At 45.5% G+C, this 13,175-nt stretch overlaps 1 protein-coding gene across 1 annotated transcript in view; it reads left to right on the top strand.

Annotated features, from left to right (window-relative positions):
• Window positions 1–2,186: 2,186 nt before the first annotated feature.
• Window positions 2,187–13,175, top strand: part of ino80 (INO80 complex ATPase subunit) — a 62,882-nt gene continuing 51,893 nt past the window's right edge. The window contains exons 1-19 of the mRNA XM_083642910.1: window positions 2,187–2,260; window positions 2,637–2,827; window positions 3,350–3,516; window positions 3,940–4,007; window positions 4,255–4,401; window positions 4,666–4,786; window positions 4,914–5,119; window positions 5,223–5,276; window positions 5,547–5,750; window positions 5,964–6,168; window positions 6,576–6,643; window positions 6,914–7,135; window positions 7,876–7,956; window positions 8,497–8,592; window positions 10,067–10,126; window positions 10,399–10,541; window positions 11,835–11,919; window positions 12,100–12,217; window positions 12,398–12,483. Coding sequence (XP_083499036.1) covers window positions 2,679–2,827; window positions 3,350–3,516; window positions 3,940–4,007; window positions 4,255–4,401; window positions 4,666–4,786; window positions 4,914–5,119; window positions 5,223–5,276; window positions 5,547–5,750; window positions 5,964–6,168; window positions 6,576–6,643; window positions 6,914–7,135; window positions 7,876–7,956; window positions 8,497–8,592; window positions 10,067–10,126; window positions 10,399–10,541; window positions 11,835–11,919; window positions 12,100–12,217; window positions 12,398–12,483 — 2,280 coding nt within the window. The 5' untranslated portion in view covers window positions 2,187–2,260; window positions 2,637–2,678. The remainder of the gene's footprint in view (window positions 2,261–2,636; window positions 2,828–3,349; window positions 3,517–3,939; window positions 4,008–4,254; window positions 4,402–4,665; window positions 4,787–4,913; window positions 5,120–5,222; window positions 5,277–5,546; window positions 5,751–5,963; window positions 6,169–6,575; window positions 6,644–6,913; window positions 7,136–7,875; window positions 7,957–8,496; window positions 8,593–10,066; window positions 10,127–10,398; window positions 10,542–11,834; window positions 11,920–12,099; window positions 12,218–12,397; window positions 12,484–13,175) is intronic.

Here is a 13,175-nt window from a genome sequence, read left to right as displayed (position 1 = left end):
AAAGAATTAAAACATGGGGATCATTCACACAGGCAACCGAGTCCCCAGCTCGTGTCCGAAACAAGGGTACGAGAGGCGCGGGCTTTAGGGGCCTTGCTCCTAGCGACTAGCCAGCTAAAATAGCTATTATACCAATGTCATATCTTAATAAAATGTTTAGGAAGGGAGGTGGTGGCCTTAAAGAGACAGACCCGATTTGAATACTTCATATTAATGGTGCGAGGGGGACGTCTGTGCAAAAACTCCTCTATTGATAAGCTATGAAGAAAAAGCTAGAATAGGCAACATAGCTAGCTGGCTAGTGTAACAATGACTTGCTATTCAAGTCAAAATGGTCAAAGCTGTTTTGATATCTGGTGTGGCCAGAGTGAGCTGTCAGTCTGTACACTAGCACATTGACCCCTCACTATCATTGATCGGTGCAGTGCAGCGTGTGTGTGTGCATACAGCATACAGAGTAAAGTAACGTTAGCTAACGGTCGTTAGCTTGCCGCCAGCTAATGTTAGCTTAGCATTTTTTTTGCCATGCAATCCAGTGCGTAAGTGGCACCAAGCCAAGGTTAGCCGAGCAAACCGTGGCTAGGTTAGCCAGCAAACCTTGGCTAACGTTAGCTTGGATGTGCTGCTAACGTGAGGCATCACAAGATGAAAATATGGTGGTGATTTCAAATCACCACGAATCATTTAGGATTAGCAGCTTGCACTATTTTCGGCATGTTTTACAAGTACACCAAACTCTTTCTCATCCTACCACACAACTTGTTCTCCCCAAGTGATCATAGTCATTCATTGGCAAATGACAACCATAAGTTTACAATGGAGTTGACACTGACAGCAATATCTCACTGGCTCAATAATTGAAATGTGAATTTGTTGATTAAGGTAATACCATACTATAAGCTAGTTAAGTTAGGAGTAGATCTGAGGAAATTATGTTATAAATCACATGCAATCTTGTGAATATATTAATCAAGTCTGATTCCTCAATTATGAAATCCTCTTATGAAAACAAATTATACATACCGGTGTTATGCCGAGTTTTACACCCCCACCGCCAAATGCATCCCCACCTCACGGGAGCATATTGTAATGATTTAGTAGGAAACTTAACTGTTTAAAAATGATATAATTGTCTTGGTAGATGTGACCTCCAAGCCAGGGGGTCTGTCCTGGCTCATGGAGACCGACTTTGATGCAATAGATCCGCGTGGAGGTGACTTCCATGCTTGGAGCTCTCTTCTGGCTCAGGGAAGCCAACTTTGGTGCTTAAAGTCCGGGTACAGGTGACCTCGAGACCTGGGGGTCTGTCCTGGCTTTATGGAGGGGAATGCAAGTCTTGGCGGTTTGTACCTGCCGAGATTTGCATCCCTGTTTTTAAGTTAAAACAGCCCCAAAATATGGTGGGGATGCAATTCTCGGCGGGGGGTGCAAAACTCGGCATAACACCGGTACTATAATAGCTTGTACCTTTTTGTAAACAAGACAGGAAACTGTAAAGAAAAGCTCCTGCACACTGTCTCACCTTCTTAGGAGAAAATGTATTGGATATTATACGTTTCGGTCACTAGGACCTTCATCAGTATACTGATGAAGGTCCTAGTGACCGAAACGTATAATATCCAATACATTTTCTCCTAAGAAGGTGAGACAGTGTGCGGGAGCTTTTCTTTACAGTCTCATGTCTTTCCCCCGACGCACCTGTCATATTCCCAGCTGTGCAGAGATCCTTTCTGCTATGTAAACAAGACAGGAAAAGTAGGGGAAAGGAAAGCACAGGAGAGAGGCAGCCACTCCGATTCCAGGAACCTTACTGAACTATGCACATTATAAACATAAGCAGAAATACAAAACATGAAGTTTATGTGGCCTAGTATCTATATACTTCAAATAGAGCAAACAGAGCTGCCAGTATTGTCCTGGCAGCTTGTTTCTCTTTTTTTGTCTTATCCATTTTTGGGGTATCAATTTATGTTTGTATGATATTTGTTCCAAAAGCACCCACTCACCATGTCACTGTTGCATAATGAAGCTATAACACATGACTATAAACAGGACTACATTGCAGTAATCATAACATGTAAATGACCACTAGCCCCCATTGTTATTCTCATATTTTATAGTGGCGTCGCATACAATTTCATACATGATATCATACTGTGACTCATGGATACATGTCCTCCTCTTTTAGGCCTTTATCACTTCTTTTGTCTGATCACTAGTCTTGGAATCAAGAATAATGACATCGCTGACTGAGAAGAAGGTAGGTCAATTGCATTTTGATCACAATGGACCAAGTTGTGGGTGCCGTGCTCCTATAGCTTAGGCTAGTTGTTGCTTAGACGGAAGATGCAAGAGCTTGTTAGAGTATCTTCTAAAACCCTGGGGGGGTAGCTGGGGAAATGAAGGAAAAGCCCATCAATCTGTGTTAAAGTTTCCTTGACCAAGGTACTAATCTGAGTAATCCATTAATTGCTCTGAACTTTCATACCCGGAAGATTTTAGGCGAATGTCAATAAAACAACAAAGTGTTTAGGCACCAGTTTCTTGTAATGCTCATTCTAATCTCAACCCATCTGCCTTCATCATCCTTTGGCATTCCTCTTCCCTCATCTTTGACTCTGTCCTCCTCCCTCCAGTAAAGAGTTCCCGCCCTGCCGGGTGGAGGAGTCAGGTGCTCCATGGCGTCGGGGCAGGGCCGGCTGGAGGTGGGGGCATGCGGCAGCTCTGGCCTGGCCAAACCTCTCTACCTCCAGCGCCTGGAGCGATCGCTGAGGCTGGACAGCTTCCTGCGCCAGACCTCCACTATCTTTAACACAGACATAACCAGGTACAGGCAGAGGGTGATTATTGGGGGCCGGGGGGGGGGCTTTGGTTCTCAGCCCCCATCGGTTTCAGCATGTGTTGCAATTGAAACGGGCATCTTATTTGGATATTTACATCACAATATATGGACGATTGTACTGCAAACACAATTGTAATTGTGTTTTTCATGGCGCAGGACGGGGAACAAAACTGTCGCTAATTTGAATTTAGAAACGCCAACATACATGGCAGGAATCTTCCATCCTATCTGCGACTTGAGATATATGATAACAATTTAATCCCAGAAACTCTTTGGCCTCTGTTAGAGGAATAGCAGGGGATTTAGCGTCCCTTTGTCATCTGCTCAAGATGAAATCATCTATGTTTGGTCTGTCGTGTCTCATGTTATACCCTCTCTGGCATTGATGTACTACTAATAAGACCAGACACATCTCAGAAGACAAGAATAGACATATGTTGGATGCAAGGGATGTCGCTTGGCTTACAGCTGCATATTCACCCCCCCCCCCCCCCCCCGTGCTACTAGCGACGACAGTGACGAGAGTGATGACAGCGATGCTACCCTGGGGGAGGGGCTATCCCTGGACCCCCCCAACCCACACACAACGTTGACAGTGAAAGATGAGCCGTGTGACCCAGAGGATGGGTTGGCAGATTGCAAGCCCCTGAACGGGGTTCTGCTGCAAGGCAAAGGTAAGATAGTCGGTGAAGGATTTCCTGAGCAATTATGTGTTCGTCACTCCATGCTAAACTTCTGTCACCCCGTGGGTATCTATGTTTATCCTCTCAGTCATCAGTGTTCCATTTCTAATGAATCATATTAAATACTGTCATGTTGCTGCTGGCTTTACTTGTTTTGATTTGTTGACCTAATCATCACCTAAGCATAATATGTTTGAATCACACAAAGCTTTTAATGCAAGCACGTTAAAGTGTGTGACAGTCAAACATGAGTTATAAAAATGTATCTGTATTTTATTCTTATTTGACGACACAGGCATATCCTCACTACTGTTATTTACTTTTTCAGGAATGACACATAGCATCCATTCACTCATGTCGGTCTCTTGTCTGTCTTATGTGTGATTTGTTTCTCTCCCTCTTTTAACTCCACAGACCAAAAGGCAGATAAAACCAGCCTCTACAATTTCTCCAAGCTGAAGAAGAACAGGAAATGGCTCAAGGTATTTTGTACAGTCAGACACATTTTCTTCGTTATACTTAACGGTTTCCCCCCGGAGATATTTTAGCAAAAGCGCATGAGTTTTTTTAAATTTCTCCTTCTTCTTCCTTGTGCTGCCAACCTCTGTCACCCTGCACCCTGCATTTCGTCCACCTCGGGCTTCACTCCTTTGTTCGCCGCCCTACACACAGCATCCATCATGCAGCGCTGGCCTCCTGACGCTCATGTTCCTCCTCTCTCTCCTGCAGAATATCCTGTTGAGTGACGACACCACGGACTCGGACACGGACTCCGACGACTCCGACTTCGTTATGTCTCGAGAGGAGCTGCATGACATGCTAAGGCTACACCGCTACACCAGGCAGCATCAGAGCAAGTTCCACTCTGACCGCGAGGTACTTAGGACACACATAAATCACGGTTCCCACGGGTCCTTGAAATCATTGAAAGTTTGTGAATTTGATTGGGGCAGTCAAGACCTTGAAAGTTTTTGAAAGTAGACTTAAATAGACATAGGCTCATCGAGAGTGCTTCAATTGAAGTTCTTTTGATCGTTCCGCTGTCTAAATGCAGTATATCTAGCAATAATCATAACAACGGTAGATTTTTTTTTGCACTATTACCATCATATCTTCCCTCTGTGTGTATCGCTCCTGCAGCTCCACCAGTACCAATACTACAGCACTGGACTCCTTTCCACTCATGACCTCTTCTATGAGCAACAGCGCCACCTACTGGGGCCCAAGAAGAAGAAAATCAAAGATGAGAAGAAATTCAAGGGTAAAAAAAAAAAAACCCCACCCAAAGGAAATCATTGGAAACTCATGGAGTCATAATCAAAGAACTGGCTTATTACTGGAATAGTTGACAAGATTTCAAATCTATTGTGCTTCTCCTTTTCTTTTAGCCAAACTAAAAAAGGTGAAGAAGAAGAAGAAACGAGGAGAGGGGGATTTTCTGGACGAGGGGCGTCCTTACGTCACCAAGATCTTCGCTAAGTTCTCCCACGACGCTCCCCTGCCCGTGGTCAAGAAGAAACACCTGACCATCGAGCAGCTGAACGCGCGGCGACGCAAAGTCTGGCTCACCATCGCCAAGAAAGAGATTCCCAAGGTCAGCATGCATGATTCTACTGGATAGGTGGTCCAAAATTAGGGTGTGTCCATTCTTCCCAGTTGTATTTGTTCTAATGGTTCTCTTTCTGTCTCATTTGCAGTCTTTCAAGCAGAAAACCTCTGCCAAGAACCTTGTATTGACCAATGCTAAAAAGGTAAGTAGCACCTACTGTTTGGGTGTAATGTTTGACGAGTTTTATACTCAAATATGATTAAAACATTTTTGGAAAAACATATTCAATTCATTTATTATCATTTCAAAAGATTACGTTATATGTCAACCCCCTCCTTTCATACCAGCACATTTTGGTATCACATTTAATTTTCAGTTGATGGCCTACTTCTGGACACTCATTTATGTATTGATGAGAGACCAAATTGTAGCACATGACAACATGTAAGCTACCTTTTTGTTGTTGCCACAGCTGGCTCACCAGTGCATGCGCGAGGTGCGGCGCGCGGCTATCCAGGCGCAGAAGAACTGTAAGGAGACGTTGCCCCGGGCCCGCCGCCTCACCAAGGAGATGATGCTGTACTGGAAGAAGTACGACAAGGTGGAGAAGGAGCACAGGAAGAGGGCCGAGAAGGAGGCTCTGGAGCAGCGGAAACTGGACGAGGAGATGAGGGAGGTAGGTGGCGAGGAAGGTGTTGTCGTAGGAAGTTCCGTAGCCTGATTAGGGCTTTCTAGAAAACATTTTTCTCTAGCAGAATTTGCATCAATATAACCATTTTGCAAAGAAGTTTGAAATCGATTTAAGATTTGGATGATTCTGTACACGGCTCATCTTAGGTGCCGATATAAATCGGTTTTTTTTCTCCATCTACTCCTCTCTCTCTCCCAGGCAAAGCGTCAACAGCGTAAGCTGAACTTCCTCATCACCCAGACTGAGCTCTACGCTCATTTCATGGGCGGTAAGCCCAACCTGGGAGGTCCAGGAGGAGACGTGTTCCAGGAGGAAATTCTGAGCAAGCTGGAAGATTCCGGCGCCCAAAGGCAGATTGACATCGGGGGAGGGGTGATGGTCAACATGGGACAGGAGGACTACGGTATGAACTCTTCAGCCATAGGTTTGTTTTGTCACTCGACCAGGATCAATTAGTAATTGTACCTTTGTAGCATTGATGGTTCATGATTGAATGTCTTTATCGCAAAGGCAAGTAGGCCAATCCTATTAGCTACAATGTACTAAATGAGATCAGTGCAAAAACCTAATTGAATCCCTTCTAGGAAGAGTTGAACTCATTCCTCCAAATATGTCATTCTCAATATAACTGTCACATGTTACAGCCATTGTAATCTCCTGTCTTGTCAGTGTTGTATATTCCACTATTTCTCCTCCTCACAGTTTTTAATGTATTTATTCGACTAGTTTTCTATATTTATGCAGTCAATTGAGTTTATGAAGCAGATCGTTTGGGACCAACTGACTGTTGGTATTGTATGCTATGTGCAGATAGTGACTACTACAAGTCCCAGGCCCTGAGGAATGCCAAAGAGGCCTACCAGATTCACCAAGAGAGAGTAAGCTGGCACATACAAACACATATTCATACATGGGCATGATGACGTGGAGTAGGGCCAACAGCACACACCCTGAGAAGCATACACACACACACACACACACACACACACACACACACACACACACACACACACACACACACACACACACACACACACACACACCTCAAAGCCCACACACACTCACACACACACACACACACACCTCAATGCCCACACACACCCATGCACACACACAATCCCATTCTATACTCTGTGTTTTCCCCGTAGACGCGAATGTTTGACGAGGAGGCCAAGGACAGCCGCTGTGCGTCTCTGCATGTCGCCGGAGTGTCCGCCTCAGGCTCGGGCTCCGGGTTTGGAGAGAGCTACAGCCTGGCCAACCCGTCCATCCAGGCCGGAGAAGACATCCCCCAGCCCACCATCTTCAACGGCAAGCTCAAGGGATACCAGCTCAAAGGCATGAACTGGCTGGCCAACCTCTACGAACAGGTGACTGAGTCTGTCTCTGTAGATACACGCTTCTCAAGGCTTTTTAGTTTGTTTTTTATTTATGATGATGAATACAGATAAAATACAGATCTTGTATATATCTTTGCTATATTTTCTGTGCATCCAGGGCAGGGTGTCAATTTAACTAATTTTAGTTAATGGTCCACATGCAACAACCCAATTTGGTATCAAGTGCGCCAGAAAATCAATAACTTATAAACACCTCGAAATGTTCTTGTTTCTCTTAGTGTAAAGAATTACAGGTGCCTTTTAAGAACACATTTTCACATAGGTTAGGTTATCTCAGCTACCATAAGGCCTATCACTCAAGTGATCAAATCAACTGTCTGTAACTGCGCAGTTATTACAATTGACAGCAAATTCTGGGCAATTCTCTATATTCAAGGGCAATGAAAATAGTTTTCAAGAATAATAGGCTACTAAACCTGGTACCTGTTGGCCTTCACAAGTGCATCAAATTCGATTGGAGGACTTCTCAGTGCAATTTTCGGAGTTTTGCAAAGTCAGCCTGTGGGCCGGATCGGACCCTTTGGCGGGCAGGTTTCCTGGCCCCCGGGCCGTATGTTTGTTTTGTCACGGCGGCACTGGAAACCCTGTCTGTCTGTCTGTCTGTCTGTCTGTCTATCTGTCTGTCTGTCTGTCTGTCTGTCTGTCTGTCTGTCAGTTGTGATGATATAATACATGCAGATGTTGACACTTTTCCTCTGTTCCATTTAAAGGGCATCAACGGGATCCTGGCTGATGAGATGGGCCTGGGGAAGACGGTCCAGAGTATCGCCCTGTTGGCACACCTGGCCGAGGTGAGGGAGCACCGGGGCGGGGGGCCAAAGGGGTTCACCCACCACGCGCTTCCAAAAAAAACTTCCTGGAACATTCGATTGTCTCTGCTTTCACGACTGAGATAGGAAAACATCGAAACGCGCCAGCTCCTCTATGCACCTGCATCCTTTTCTGCCTGTGCTTCTTCTTTTGCAGGTGTTGGGAATCGTTCGTCCGAATGAGTCATACGACTTATTTCATTGTTTTGTGCGTCGCTGATTGGAACCTCTGCAGCTCTTTTGATCTCTTTTAGATCTCGTCTCTCCCTCGGGGGGGAGAAATGGAATTCAGGGGGAAATGGGAGCTTTTCAGCGGTTGAATTATCTCTCACAGGAAGACACATGCTGCGTTCCTCCTGGGCTTCCTGTTCTTTGGATGCTCACACACACGCACACACGCGCACACACACACACACACACACACACACACACACGCACACACACACACAGCACACACACACACAGATAGAGACCACCTGGTGTAACGGCTGACGATGTGTCCTTTCTTGGGTTCCTGCACAGAGAGACAACATCTGGGGTCCATTCCTGATCATCTCTCCTGCTTCCACGCTCAACAACTGGCACCAGGAGTTCACCCGCTTCGTGCCCAAATTCAAGGTGAGACTCCGCAGTGCTGCTGAGTGAGTGAGCGGCGTCGGTGGAAACACCTGCACAAATAGGCCTCCGGGAATCCTGGCATCCTCCCCCTCTCTCTCTCTCTCTCTCTCTCTCTCTCTCTCTCTCTCTCTCTCTCTCTCACGAACCCGCTGCTCTGTGGTTCAGCTCTGGCCGAATGAATCGATGTTCTCTTAACAGCCGAGATTGAACGCACGCTGTTGTTCGACGAGGATCAACTGAGGATAGAGTGCTCAGAGACGCGTGCAGATTTACTCACTATTCATTAGGGGGCAGTATTGTCTCTCAGGAAATTTGTAGGCGTGCATGTTGTTAACCCATCGTTACACACGGTTGTTACTAGTGCGCTTGTTCAGTCAGTGGGTGCTGTTTTTTTCTTTTCTTTTCTCTTCTTGTTCCTTTTGCATGTCTTAAAAGAACAGCTCACCCCTAAAATCCAAAATACATATTTTTCCTCTCACCTGTAGTGCTATTTATTTATCCATCTATATCATTTTGTGTTAGTTGCCTGAGTTTTGGAGATATCGTCCGCAGAGTTTCTGCCTTCTCTCCAATACAATGGAACTGGATGGCACTCGGCTTGTGGTGCTCAAAGTGCCAAAGAAATACATTTGATAAACTCAACAGCAACGTCTCTTTCCAGAAATCATGACCCCGTTACTCAAGATAATCCACAGACCTCGTTATGAGCAGTTTCATGGAGGAACTATTTTCTTGTGACCGAACTACACCCGCTAGCTGCTAGCTAGTTCCTACACGAGACTGCAAAAGAAAATAGTTCCTACATGAAACTGCTCACAACAAAGTCTGTGCATTATTTTGAGTAACCGGGTCATGATTCCTGGAGAGAGACATTGCTGTTGAGTTTTTCTTGGTGCTTTGAGCACTACAAGCCGAGTGCCATCCAGTTCCATTGTAGAAGGCAGACATCTCAGGCAAATATATATATATATATATATATATATATATATATATATATATATATTAGTAATAAGCATCACTCACTGATGTGCTCAACACTCAGCCATGGCCATTTCCTCCCATAGTTGTAGAATAAATCATCTCATGTCTGTTTTGCTAATGAGGTGTGAACAGACTCTATTACACGATCTGTAGATAAGCGTCCTGAACGTGTACAACAACTGGCATGAAAACAATGGTGCTTCGGCTCGTGCTGAGTGACGTAATGGCTTCACTTCACTTTTGACATCAACAACTCATCGAGAATTCAAGCAGTAATTCATGCGTGATGCTATGGGTAAACACATGTCTCGCTCTTGATTCATTGCTTTCATGTGAATGGAGACTTCTGGGAAAAGCGCTATTTGTAGACTACAGTAGGTGACATGCTCAGCCGACTGTTCTGGTGTTACTGGGATTCTGGACAGAAGTGACCCACTTCACTTTCCCCCTGTTTTAATCTTACTGGTCTTGCTTCTTCATCTTTGTCCCTCAGGTGTTGCCGTACTGGGGGAACCCACATGATCGTAAGGTGATAAGGAAATTCTGGAGCCAGGTAAATAGATCCTAATGACGAATGCAGCTTTGAAAATGGTTTAGTGCAGTGTCCAGTGTGGTGAAAATATTGTACATGTCTTTTTCTTCTCCTTCTCCCTCTCTCTCTAACTCAATCTGGCTCTCTCTTTATCTGTGTGTGTGTGTGTGTGTGTGTGTGTGTGTGTGTGTGTGTGTGTGTGTGTGTGTGTGTGTGTGTGTGTGTGTGTGTGTGTGTGTGTGTGTGTGTGTGTGTGTGTGTGTGTGTGTGTGTGTGTGTGTGTGTGTGTGTAGAAAACCCTGTATACGCAGAATGCACCGTTCCATGTGGTGATCACCAGCTACCAGCTAGTGGTCCAAGATGTGAAGTACTTCCAGAGGGTCAAGTGGCAGTATATGGTTCTGGACGAGGCCCAGGCACTCAAGAGCAGCACCAGGTAAAGCACTAGCATGGTGTTGTTCTGTTCTGTTGTATAATGCTGCATTGCCAAACATATTGCAGATATTTGCATAGGTCTGAAACGTGTCGAAAATGACAAAGTCTGGAAAACTGTCCAAAAAAGATTCTTCAGTCCCAATAAACAATAAAGGAAGCGTCGCGTTAGTTCACGCAGGACATGGTCGGACGTCATAGGCTACTATGCCCCAGCTGTAATCAGCTGACAGCCCGCTGATATAGAGAGCCGCAAGGATGACATATTTTTGTAGGCAGAATGCGGAAGTCCTGAACTTCCTGGTTCTTCACTGTTTCTGCCTATGGGATTTTTGAATGGGTTTTTGCCGCGATGCTTCAAATACGGTCTCTGGGCAACGCAAGATTAATCAAACGCGAACCAGAGTTCCGTCGGATAATCTTCACACATGAGGACCACTTTCATGAGTTTTGAAGCGTAAATGCGAGCCCTAGAAGTAAAATGCTCGAGCTAAGCTAGTCCAGAACTACACACTGTCGCATAGGCTTCCACGTCACGTCAGCACTCAACCTGGACTGTTGTTGGATGTGTGCGCTGATTACCCCGGACTGAACGGGCTGAACCAGGTGAGGGAAAGAGAATTTCCGTGTTCGCCCTTTGAAGTGGTGACGTTATTGACGTATATATCCCCATCGACTCAACAGTGTAGTCTCATTTAGCCGTTTGCTAGCTAGCCGCCCGTTTAACGGCATGTAAAAGCTTCAAAACTCATAAAAGTGGTCCTCGTGTGTGAAGATGATATTACTAAACACTGGTTCGCGTTTGATTAAGCCAGCGTTGCTCAGAGAGATTATTAGAAGCATCGCGCCAAAAACCCATTCAAAACTCCCATAGGCGAAAACTGTGAAGAACCAGGGCTGTTCGCATCGATGATTTCCGGACTCGTTACTGCGGCTCTCTATTGGATCAGCGTTTCTAATCATCCACCAATCGGATCCATCCTCACAACAAGGCGACGAGGCCGCGCAGTGGCCGAGCTGCGTATGCGAGCCCGCGTAGGGCTAGGAATCGAGCGTGATTTCTAGTATTGAAAATGTACCGAAATCAAACCCCAGTCAAGAAATAAGTTTGGCAAAAGTAGGGAATTTTGAAACATGTAGGGACCTCAACACACAGAGACTATATATACAGACACATACAGACCATGCCCCATAGTTTGATTAATTACGGAATTAAAAACATAATTACAATAAGTCGATGGTGGCTAGTTGGCTACAGGAGGCCACCAAGTCACACTTTCCCCCTCTGTGTTGTCAGCGTTCGGTGGAAGATCCTCCTGCAGTTCCAGTGTCGAAACAGACTGCTGCTCACTGGCACGCCCATCCAGAACACAATGGCTGAGGTGAGGGGTGTGCGTGTGTGTGTGCACGCCTGTCTCTAAGGGTGTGCGTGCGTGTGTGTGTGTCTCTGTGTGTGTGTGTGTGTGTGTGTGTGTGTGCGCGTGTGTGTGTGCGTGCATGTGTGTGTTGGTATGTGTGTAAGATAGAGCCGTTGACGACTGTATATTATTGCTGTCTCTCAGCTGTGGGCCCTGCTGCACTTCATCATGCCCACGTTGTTCGATTCCCACGAAGAGTTCAACGAGTGGTTCTCCAAGGACATCGAGAGCCACGCGGAGAACAAGTCGGCCATCGACGAGAGTGAGCCGACGCTTAGCTTTGAGAATTCTTTCTTTTTCCTTTTCGGCTCTTTTTCCTGTACATTGACATCACATATTATTTACCAGGTCATTCTTTTTTGTGTGCCAACATCTGTCCTGTATTCCGGATCATTCTTGCGTGTGATATGTATGTGATATATGTTTGATGTTTGTGTTTCAGACCAGCTCTCCAGGCTGCACATGATCCTGAAGCCCTTCATGCTGCGCAGGATCAAGAAGGATGTGGAGAACGAGCTCTCAGACAAGGTAGAAGAAGAGAGACCTTTCTCTGCTGTAGACCTCCATTTCCTGATCTCTATGATGATGGATGTGGTGATACGGTGATGAATTGAAACAAGATTCCAAGTTGCAGTAACGGCAATTTGCAATTTCCGAAAAATCACAGAACATTAGTATTTTTTTTATAGCGAGAGGGAAAGGTCTTCCAGATGGTTTCCTAAAACAAACCATTCAGCTTTTCCATGAACTTCCTGCCATATGGGACAGATAAAATTGAGAAATGGGGAAGATTTTTCAGTTCACTCTAGCAGAGCAACGTTCTAAGAATTGGGATCTAAATTTGTTGGTGGGTGTTTTCTTTTAAGTGCGGAAAAAACATATTCTGCACAAAAAAAGCCATGTCCAAAAATGTATATTCATACGACACTGCTCCGCTAAAAATGCAATATCATCTTTTGGCAGTATAATGCAGCGCTTCTCCTCGCCTCTTCTGGTTGAACCGGCGCCCTTCCTCCCATCTGTCTCTCTGTAGCGCTCGTGACGTGGAAAGTGCCTTAATAAGCCCATGAGTGATGCTTGTGCTGGCAGATCCTCGTGACAGATGTTGGGTTTCTCTTGCCGGCCGCCGCGCGTAGCGCTGCTCACATACTCACAGATAGGTGGTGGGAGTCTGGCTGCACCCAAGTCACAGAGATGGCAGAGTTCACCACTCCCCCGCA

Source organism: Poromitra crassiceps, assembly GCF_964638095.1.
Source record: "Poromitra crassiceps genome assembly, chromosome: 9".
Lineage (NCBI taxonomy): Eukaryota > Metazoa > Chordata > Actinopteri > Beryciformes > Melamphaidae > Poromitra > Poromitra crassiceps.
Note: the sequence above shows the minus strand (reverse complement) of the source record. Positions and strands in the feature narration are given on the sequence as shown.